The sequence below is a fragment of the Bos indicus x Bos taurus genome, chromosome 2 (genome assembly GCF_003369695.1).
Source record: "Bos indicus x Bos taurus breed Angus x Brahman F1 hybrid chromosome 2, Bos_hybrid_MaternalHap_v2.0, whole genome shotgun sequence".
Lineage (NCBI taxonomy): Eukaryota > Metazoa > Chordata > Mammalia > Artiodactyla > Bovidae > Bos > Bos indicus x Bos taurus.
Genome location: NC_040077.1, coordinates 144,762 through 156,066, shown reverse-complemented (window position 1 = coordinate 156,066; position 11,305 = coordinate 144,762). Strand labels below are relative to the sequence as shown.

General features: G+C 37.1%; 1 protein-coding gene across 1 annotated transcript in view; it reads right to left on the bottom strand.

Moving 5' to 3' along the window:
* Positions 1-239: 239 nt before the first annotated feature.
* Positions 240-11,305, bottom strand: part of LGSN (lengsin, lens protein with glutamine synthetase domain) — a 67,415-nt gene continuing 56,349 nt past the window's right edge. The window contains exons 4-5 of the mRNA XM_027523175.1: positions 3,510-3,676; positions 240-1,659 (exon numbers count right to left, since the gene is read on the bottom strand). Of these exons, the coding sequence (XP_027378976.1) occupies positions 460-1,659; positions 3,510-3,676 (1,367 nt within the window). The 3' untranslated portion in view covers positions 240-459. The remainder of the gene's footprint in view (positions 1,660-3,509; positions 3,677-11,305) is intronic.

The following is an 11,305-nucleotide window of genomic DNA, read 5'->3' as shown; positions in this document are numbered from 1 at the left end:
TGAGATTATATTAGCAAATATCTTTGTTTCCCTGGCAGTCACAATCTATGTGTATAATTGAAAATTACTTCATTGTATTTTTAGTCATTTAAATTTTGTTTTCTAACTCTTAAGTATTTTTTATTGTGTAAATATATTTGTTGCCTGCCCCCCCACCCCCCACCCCCCCAAAAAAGCCCTGAATATTTGTGTCTAGGTCAACCAACATACACTGAGGCAATGATCACCGAGTGACAAGATTTGTTGGGTTTGCACATCACTGTTGCACCACAACTTTATTGTTTGTTTCTATTAGAATCCTCCCAGTGGCCTCATGTCATCTTCAAATATTTCATGGAACAAAAAAGAGAGAAAGCATTTGTAGTCTTATTGTTATTAGAAAACTCCATCTTTTCTTTCTGGCAAATCAGCAACTTAAAAAAAACTCACACTGCTACAGAAATAGTTAAGGGTTCCACTCTAAATAAAATATTCTAAGAATTTATTTCTCTCAGCATCTGTTTCTTCATTTTCCAACTCATATTTTTTCATGGCAACAAAATACCGAATAAAAGTTTCTCCTAGAGCCTGTCTCAGACATTGATCTTCCTCTAGTGCCATGAGGGCATGTTCCAGTTTCAAAGGGATCTCAGAAGGTTTGGACTGATGAAGGTCTGTGCTGTTCTCTGGACCAGACAAAACACCATCATCGCTGTAAAGTCCATCCAAGCCCGCAGCAACAGTGGCGGCCAACACCAGGTAAGGATTTGCTGTGGCTGAGCCCAGTTTATTTTCTATTCTAGTGCCTTTCTCACCGTGACACTTAATGTTAAAAGCACAGCTGTTATCATTGTACCCCCACGTTGTCGGCACACTCTCTTTCAGGTCTTTACTCTCCTTAGAGTAGCGCTTCCTGCAGCTAACAGCAGGGGCCATCAAGCAGCTGAGGGCAGCAGAGTGCTTCAAGAGGCCTGCCAACCATTTTTTCCCAGGAATCGTGAGCTGCTCAATTCCAGAATTGCTACAGAACATGTTTTTCTTCTCATCGACATCCCAGAGACTATGAGACAAAATTCCTGAGTTACAGAATCCAGTCTCGATGAAAAAGCTGGTGATATAATTATACTTCCTTGCCACTTCTTTGACAGCCATTCTGAGGGTAAATGCATTATCAGCTGAACTGATGCCAAATTCAGGCAGAAAACAGATTTCCATCTGGCCAGGCCTGGTAGAGGAGGAAAAGCTCTCAACATTGGCCCCAGTGTGATACAAACCATCCACGAGTTCCTGGATGAACAGCTGGTCATGATTATTTAGCAGTGCTGAAGCAGGAAGAGATATGGTTTTTGAATTGATAATTTCAGGTACACCAAAAATGCAAAAATCATAGATGAAAGCAGAGAGCAGGGAGAAGCCAGCATCCTGCAGCTGGCTCAGCTGCCTTTTGGCGATGTGCCTTGGGGAGGTCAGAAGAGGCTCCCCGGTCACGGTGAATGTGTCACAGATCACCCTGGCTGTTCTCTTGGCCCACGGCAGAACTCTGAAGGTTGATAGCTCTGGCATCAGGACTATGTCACTATTAAAACACGTTGCTCTAATGTGATCCACTTCATTGTCCTTAGGATTTGGTATCAATTCAAGATAACCTCGGGGCATGTAAACACCATGAATCACTTTTTCCTAAATAAGTTAAAGGACAGAGCAATCAACTTTTGAGACTTGAAACCAAACAAAAAAGTCAGGGGATGGGAAGTGGGAGTGGGAGATCATTACTAATGAGAAAAAAAAAAAAATGCTTCATCTGTTAGTTGAAACTAGCTTATTACAGATACATTTTAAATAGTTTAAAATAATATTCTCAAAGGTAATTTATAAACAAGTCAATAGCTTTAGGCTTTAGCCTTTGGAAACTTTATATGCTCATGCAAACAGCACTCATAAATAAAAGCTATAGCAATAAAGAAAATGTCTTTATAGCAAATGAAAAAGGTGAAATCTAAAGGAATTATTTGAAATGATCATAACCAAAAGTACTTTTTAAAATCACTTTTTATCACATGGCATAGTTGCTAATACTGCAGATAAGGCTTTATTTCAACTTATTCTATTGTAATCCTCCAAAAAGAGTCAGTAGACCGTCTGCAGTCCTTCTCAGAGAGCTGACTGTGATCACACACAGGACACATGGGACAGAGGAGCCAGGGTTGCTGACTATGGCGCTTCTCTCCTCACTCACCTTTACTAATAAGCAAACTACCTCATAGGCACAGAGTTCCAAAAACCTTGCCCATGAATGTGCACCTAAGTTATAGTTTCCAGAATGTTGTAGCCTTCAAGTCAGCATAACTTGAGTATCACCAAATCTATTTCTAGTCCTAACTTTGTCATTAATTGCTTGTGTGAAGTTAGGCAGGTCATGGTACTATATACATGCCTCAGCCTCCATATCTGTGAAACAAGTGTTAGACTAAATGATTGCTAACGCATTTTCTGGTCAAATACCTGTTGGATTGAATGTATTTAGTTCTTATTTAACTTTTCTACATATCACACAACTGGGAAATAATGAAGTATGAAGTTGAATAGACACATAAAATTTTTTCTAGAAATTGTGTGGTAGGAATATCAATAAAGTTTCATGTGTTGAAATTTACATTAATGGGTAGAGAAAAAGCTGACTATAAAGTTCAGTTCCCATGATTTCAGTGAACATGGTGAGGTTAATTTTGCAAACCAATTTGGTTTTTATATTACCTCTAAATCCCAAAAAGCATGGCTACTGAGAAGCAGCTGGTACTAGAAGATGTGACTCTTCTGCATTTGGTATTGAGTCACTGCCTCCTTCACTTTCCACCATCTCTACACATTTTCAAATGCCATTTGACTTGTATGATCTGAATCTACCTTTACCAGTAATAAAGTTGATAAGTCAAGCACTATTCAATGACTGTTTAATTTTTCAACCTACTCAAAGACCTGTATATATAAATTTCATGTGTATATGTGTAGGCAGATCTAAATAATTTTTTTAAGATACATGTTTGACTTATTTGGAACTCTTTAAAAAATGTTTTGAAAAATTCCAGTTTTACTCAGTGTAAAGCAAATTAGAAAATTACAATTTAATATTGAAAGTAGTATTTAAATAATAACCTTTGGGGATGCTTAATTTTGATACTTTTGTATAATACTGACTGATGTCCCTTCCTAAGAAATGTTTTAATAACACAGTAATCAGTTATTAAAATAAACACATGACATAAACTAAAAACAAAAAAACAACTCGTCTCAAATATCTGAAAATGCAGTATTTCTTAACATCACTATTTTTGAAAACTTAATAATATTTATTAAGTCATCAAACTTTCTTTTTATATTTGCTTCTAAGTCTTCTGTCATAGTTTTCTCCTATCAAACAAGGTTTTCAGTTTGAATTGCTGTTTAGAGTACAATAAAATTAGAAAGAGTAATAAGGACCATTCTCTTGCAAATGAATTGAATGAAATGACATAACTACTTGCAAAACTCACTTGGAAAAATTGTGCAGGGATACTCTTAGACCTGGACACACCATGGAGGTCTGTTGCTTCAAATCGCACAAATTGAAGGTGATTTTTGGCCATCTCTTGTTTAATGTGCTTCATTCTAGAGGAGAGTTGAGGTGCAGTAGGAACTTGGGTGTTGTCCCTGGTGTTATCTGTAAAATAAAAAAATTATCTGAATCATTAGATCATGATGAACTGAGATGTAAAATGAGGCTAAAGAATAGGGAATTAGTCATTATGATCATTAACAGAAGCATCATGTTTCCATGTCTTTGTCTTAGAGCTGGAGATCTTACCTTTTTTAGCCTGCCTTTGCCATATTCCTGAGAACATAGTCTCTAAATAGCCTGAGAGATTATCGCTTGGGATGAGGTTCAGTCTAAGAGTATTTGCTTAAATAAACAGAAGTATTATATGGAAATACTTACTGAAACTGTCTTTGCTTACAGAAATTAAAATATATTTCCCTCACTGCTTTGGCACCATATAAGATGTATATAGATAAGTATCACTGAAAAGACTTTGAGCTTCTTTGAGTTTCACTATTTTTGAAAACTTAATGATATTTTTTAAGTCATCAAACTTTCTTTTTATATTTACTCCTAAGTCTTCTGTCATAATTTTCTCATATCAAACAAATCATAATTTCATAATTGCAATAAGAGGAAAAAAGATAGTTCTGTGAAGTGTAATTATTCAAGGCAGAACTAAAATTAACAGTATTAATTATAATTAGCTTTGCATTTCTATTGGGTAAATAAATGCTGTTTGGGAGCTGAAAGTATACATTTAGATCCTAGGGGAGCAATAATGTGTACTAGTATTCCCCAAATAAAAAGTTCCTGTTATATTAAAGGTAAAATTATTATTATTATTTTTTTTTCTGTTGGTTTGCTTTTTTATTTCCTTTTCTTTGGCAAAATGGCTTTATATCTTTATAATAGCATCTGAATCTAAGATATCTGCATCTATTTGTTAAATTCAAAACTTGTATAAATGAGAATATAAAAGTGTTTTTTGTTTGACTTATGAATAGAACGCTACATTTCTAATTAAAAAAATAGATATGCAACAAGCAACAAAGGGTTACTGTATAGCACAGGGAACTATAGTCAATATCTTGCAATAACCTAAAATGAAAAATAAGTTCAAAAATAACATATGTATATGTATAACTGAATCACACACAAAAAAGAATTCTACTTTTTGAAATTTAGTAATGTTTATCTTTTTGCCAGTTTTTCTAAATGTCCTATGGACATTTAATAACAAGGTATGAGATACAAAATTTTAAATATATTTGTGTAGGATTTTAATATAAATTAGCTAAATATAAATCTATTATATTTAAATTATTAATAACAACATTCAAGAGGCTCCTATTCTTATTTTTTCTGCACTTAACAAAATGTTCTTAGAGAAATGTTAATATGTCTCACTATGGTTATATATTTTTTTCTTTTCCCTTATATTTCTTCTGATTTTTCTTTTATGTGTCTTTGTTTCCTTGTTGTTAAGGTGTCTAATGGTTTATCATGTCTATTTTCTCTGTGAATGAAATGAAAGTCATGCAGTCATGTCCGACTCTTTTCAAACCCATGGACTGTATAGTCCATGGAATTCTCTAGACTAGAATACTGGAGTGGGTAGCCTTTCCCTTCTCCAAGGTATCTTCCCAACCCAGGGATCAAATCCAGGTCTTTGACACTGCAGGCAGATTCTTTACCTTTTATCATTAAAAATATCATCTTTGTTTCACTTAAAATAAGTAAATAAATTTTAAATAAAAATTTTTTCAAGAATGAGAGTGTAGAAGATGAAAAATATAGACTGAGTATTCAGTTTAAAAAACTTGAAAACTAAAAAATATATATTCATTTCATGACTTTTAAGACAGTCTACAAATTCTAAAACTTTAGAATTAGAAGAGACTTTGGAGATAAATCATCTAATTTAACCAATTCATTAGCTTGAATCCCAGAAAAGTACAGCCAGGTTCCCTGAATCACACTCTTTGTCCTTCACCAAAATTGAAACTGGAATCCAGACCTTTTGATTCCCAGTGGTGGCTCAATACCATAAAACAACTGAATGTATGTAAAGCATATAGAAAGCTCAGACCCACAGCATGCATCACAAATATGAGATATTGTCTGAACTTTTAGGTGAGGCAACAGATTGTAATGATTTGGCACAAATACTGAAGCTCATCTGCCTCCCTCCATACCCTGCCTTTGCCTTGGTGACTTTTCTTATCTCAGCTTTCTTATGTGCCTCAGCTTTCTTCCTGACACAATATTACCTACTTCATGAGCTAGTTATGATGATTAAACAAGTTGCTTAAGAGTTTCAGGTAGACAATAAGCACCATATCAATGCTTCTTAAATCTATCAATTTGGCACAACTACTCTAACTCAGGTAATGGTACCATGATCATGTCTGAATCTGAATATATCAATCTATCATATCACTGACATTGCTGCTGCTGCTAAGTCGCTTCAGTCGTGTCTGACTGTGCGACCCCAAAGATGGCAGCCCAACAGGCTCCTCTGTCCACAGGATTCTCTAGGCAAGAATACTGGAGTGGGCTGCCATTTCACTGACATTGAGCAGCTGTAATTTTAAAACAATGCTTGAATATCATTTTCTGAGATGTAGTTAGGCTTTTAAACCAAAAGACTGACAGTTTAAAAACACAGCTTAAGTAGATTTTAAGTATATGAAGCATGTGGAAAACAAGTTACTTGTTCTATCTATGCAAATATATTAGGAATGCTGTCTTGTCACTGATAAATTTCACTTCTCTGAGGCTCCATAGGCTTCATCAGATCAGATCAGATCAGATCAGTTGGTCAGTCCTGTCTGACTCTTTGCAACCCTATGAATCGCAGCACACCAGGCCTCCCTGTCCATCACCAACTCCCGGAGTTCACTCAGACACACATCCATCGAGTCAGTGATGCCATCCAGCCATCTCATCCTCTGGCGTCCCCTTCTCCTCCTGCCCCCAACCCCTCCCAGCATCAGAGTCTTTTCCAATGAGTCAACTCTTCGCATGAGGTGGCCAAAGTACTGGAGTTTCAGCTTTAGTATCATTCCTTCCAAAGAAATCCCAGGGCTGATCTCCTTCAGAATGGACTGGTTGGATCTCCTTGAAGTCCAAGGGACTCTCAAGAGTCTTCTCCAACACCACAGTTCAAAAGCATCAATTCTTCGGCACTCAGCTTTCTTCACAGTCCAACTCTCACATCTGTACATGACCACAGGAAAAACCATAGCCTTGACTAGACGAACCTTTGTTGGCAAAGTAATGTCTCTGCTTTTGAATATGCTATCTAGGTTGGTCATAACTTTCCTTCCAAGGAGTAAGTGTCTTTTAATTTCATGGCTGCAGTCACCATCTGCAGTGATTTTGGAGCCCAGAAAAATAAAGTCTGACACTGTTTCCACTGTTTCCCCATCTATTTCCGATGAAGTGGTGGGACCGGATGCCATGATCTTTGTTTTCTGAATGTTGAGCTTTAAGCCAACTTTTTCACTCTCCACTTTCACTTTCATCAACATAACTACCTCTATTTAACACAAACAAGCTCTAGCAGTTACATTGTTTATGCTAAATTAGCAGTTGCTGTGTTTCCAACCTATTATGAACTATTGGGTGTTGTGCCCAAAATGAATAATTCCCCTTAAAGAAAATAAAATGTATAGGCATTTTAAAATAGACATATTGGATTAGGGCCCATCCTACAGATCTTGTCATTGTTGTCCAGTCACTCAGTCATGTCCTACTCTTTGCAACCCTATGGATTGCAGCACACCAGGCTTCCCTTTCCCTTACTATCTCCCAGAGCTTGCTCAAACTCATGTCCATTGAGTTGGTGATGCGATCCAACCATCTAATCCTATGTCATCCCCTTCTCCTCCTGCCTTCAATTTTGCCCAGCATAAGGGTCTTTTATAATGAGTCAGCTCTTCACATCAGGTGGCCAAAGTATTAGAGCTTCACCTTTGGCATCAGTCCTTCCAATGAATATTCAGGATTGATTTCCTTTAGGCTTGACTGGTTTGATCTCCTTGCAGTCCAAGGAACTCTCAAGAGTCCTCCAACACCACAGTTCAGAAGTATCAGTTCTTCAGTGCTCAAACTTCTTTATGGTCCAACTCTCACATGATTGCTGGAAATACCATAGCTTTGACTAGCTGGGCCTTTGTCTGCAAAGTAATGTCTCTGCTTTTTAATATGCTGTCTCGGTTGTCATAGCTTTTCTTCCAAGGAGCAAGTGTCTTAATTTCATGGCTTCAGTCAGCATCTGCCATGATTTTGGAGACTAAGAAAATAAAGTCTGTCGCTATTTCCATTGTTTCCCCATCTATTTGCCATGAAGTGATGGGACTGGATGCATGATCTTTGTTTTTTGAATGCTGAGTTTTAAGGCAGCTTTTTCACTCTCCTTTTTCACATTCATCAAGAGGCTCCTTAGTTTCTCTTTGCTTTCTGCCATAAGGGTGGTGTCATCTGCATGTCTGAGGTTATTGTTATTTTTCTTGGCAATCTTGATTCCATCTTGTGCTTCATTCACATGACATTTCATATGATACACTTGATATAATTTAAACAAGCAGGGTGACAATATACATCCTGATGTACTCATTTCCTAACTTGGAACCTTGGGAAACAGACTTTATTCAACATTATTCAACAATAATTATGTCTCTTAACGCTCTGTCTTCAAATATAGTCACCTTCTAAGGTACTAGGGATTAAGACATCAACATATCAATTTTGAGAAGACAGAAATTAGCCTATAATAATATACTGACCAGTTTCCATTTTCTTCACCACCTGCCGTATTATTTAATACATGTTTACTGTCTTTCCCCACTTTCATGTCAGCTCCAGGAGAGCTTGCCTATTTATTTATTTACTCAGTGCTATATCTCCAGTACCTATAGCAGAACAGATATATCACAGGCACTCACTGGCTATTTCTTTCATAATTTAATAATTAATGTTATATAATTAATTAATTAATGCATCTTGTGTGCTTTGATCTTGTCTAATTAAAAAGTAAAATTTGGCATCACGTGTTTTGATATGTATGCTGCTAAGTCACTTCAGTCGTGTCCAACTCTGTGCGACCCCATAGACGGCAGCCCACCAGGCTCTGTCATCCCTGGGATTCTTCAGGCAAGAACACTGGAGTGGGTTGCCATTTCCTTCTCCAATGCATGAAAGTGAAAATTGAAAGGGAAGTCACTCAGTCATGTCTGACTCTTCATGACCCCATGGACTGAAGCCTACCAGGCTCCTCCATCCATGGGCTTTTCCAGGCAAGAGTACTGGAGTGAGTTGCCATTGCCTTCTCCATTGATATGTATACTAAGTATCAATTTTTTAATTTATAAATTTAATTCTTTTACCAAATATGAGAGCCTTATTCAATAAAATTTCATTTCCAAGGCATCAACTAATCTGAATTGTCTGACTTTCTTTTCTTCAAATAAATCATACTTGCTAGTTACAATTAAATGTTTTAGTCAGCCCTTCCCAGATGTAAGATGAAGAGCAGGCAGAAATTTGCCAGCTCAGGGGTCATTTGTTTTCTTACAGTGTGGCTCCTGGGTGGTGTTTTCCTTTCTCTTCTTCTCAGAGAATTAATAAATTAAATCATTGTTCTTTTATAGAGGAAATGCAGGATAACCTGGCATGAAAACCAGGATAAAAACAATAAAAAGTCAGAGTGGGGGGAATTGCTTCTTGAAAAAATAGTTTTTAATAAATTCAAAGTAGTTATTACAGAGAAGAAAATATCATGTTGAAATTCCTTACATTTATTTTAAGGATTGACTTTAATATTTATTTTGAAATTATTTATTGGTGGTTTGTTTGGAGTTGTGAACTTTCTCATGCTTAAGGCCTATAAAAAAATCTATCTCTGGGCCAAAGCAGAAGATTCTGAATTAACCAAATTGAGTCAATCAATAATTGTATTTACACCCCTTGTCATAGTTGATTGGTGCAAAGAGAGCTCACGACACAGTTCTCTCCTCAGATATTGAGACTAAATTCCATTTCTCTCTTATGGCTGAAACTACATAAAACAAAAGCCACAAACTTTGGAAAAGCCAATGAGACCAGCAGATGTTTTCTCATTAGCCTTCCTAGGATTTTGGAAACTTTTAAAAATTAGTTGACATACATATTAGAAAATTTCATATAAAAATCTTGAGCTCAAGCTTCTCTTGAAGAAAGAGAAAGATTTGGAACACTGGGTGAACATTTCTCCACCACAACCATTGGCTGGGACTCTGGGGTGGCCTTCAAATGGGGTATGTATGCAGCTTCTAATTCATGGGTTGGCAAATGTTTTCTGTAAATGGGTACATAGTAAATATTTGCAGCTTTGTAAACCATGCAGTCTGTGTTGGTTGTCATATCATCTCTGTCATTATAGACTAAAAAGAGACATAGAAAATACAAGTTTATTTACTGAAACTGGTCAGTAAGCTGAGCTTGCATCTGGCCACAGTTTATCATCCTCTGCTCTAGTTTCCTCATAGCCTGCACTCACTACTTTCTCACCAGCCCATCTCATTCATCGGCATTATCTGCCTGGTCTCTGTGGTATTTGTATTAATATAATAGACATTGATGCTTAGAGGCTGTTGGTGCTCATGTTCTTTGCTTCATGGAGAAATTCATGAAGCCACAGAGAATTGTAGAGATGAGAGATTATATGAATTTTCCCCAAGGTGTTGATACCCTAAACCCCGGAACTTATAGAATATGTTAAACTGCAGGGAAAATGGGACTTTGCAGATGTAATTAAGGTTATGGACTTTAAAACAGGAATATTGTCTTGGATTGTTCAGGTGAGCCCTTAAAAGGAGAGAAATTTAGTCAGCTGTAGGCAGAAAAGATGTGTGGAAGACAAAGAGTTCAGAGGAATTCCAAGTGTGAGAAGGATCTGAGGCACAACTGGCTCAGAGATATAGAACCAGAGGCTTCCAGGAGCTAAGAGCCACACCAGTTGGCAGGCAACACGGAACAGGGAACCTCAGTCCAGTGACTGCAAAGAACAGTGTTCTCCCAACAATCTAAATGGTCTTGGAAGTGTATTGCTTCTTAGAGTCTCTGGCTAAAATATGAGATGGACAACACCTTGACTTTGGTCTTGCCATACTTGAAAGTAGAGAAATAAACTGTGCTAGCCCAAACTTCTAGTGTACATAACTGTGATATAATGAATTGTGTTCTTTTAAAATGATAAATTTGTTCAGAGACAACAGAAAACTAATATATATGGAGTCCTGATATTGTTCACACTTTGCCTCTTTGTCATCCTTAGGCCTTGTATGTAATAGAGAATTTTACCTTGCCCCAGAAGAGCTCTGGCCTTTACACTTAGCCCTGGTGGGTAATACATAATCCCTTAGGATGTCCTGTCTGATGAGGACAGGATGTCTTTGGTCTGTGGCCAAAGTAGAAAGTCCAGCAATGTCATTTATTATTGAGTCATGTGGTATCAACTTGACCCCAGTGGGCCTGGAGACTGAGGTCAGCTGTGTGGAGCTGACTGTGGAGTTGACTGTGGAGCTCCAATAAAGACTGGGCACACCAAGGCTCAGGTCAGCGTCCCTGGTTGGCAATACTTCAATTACTTTGTTGCAAGTCATTGCCAAGAGAACAGTGCTGTCCATGACTTCATTAGGAGAGAACAAATGGGAGCTACATGCTTAGAAGTTCCTTGGACACTTTATCATGAATATTTTCCATTGA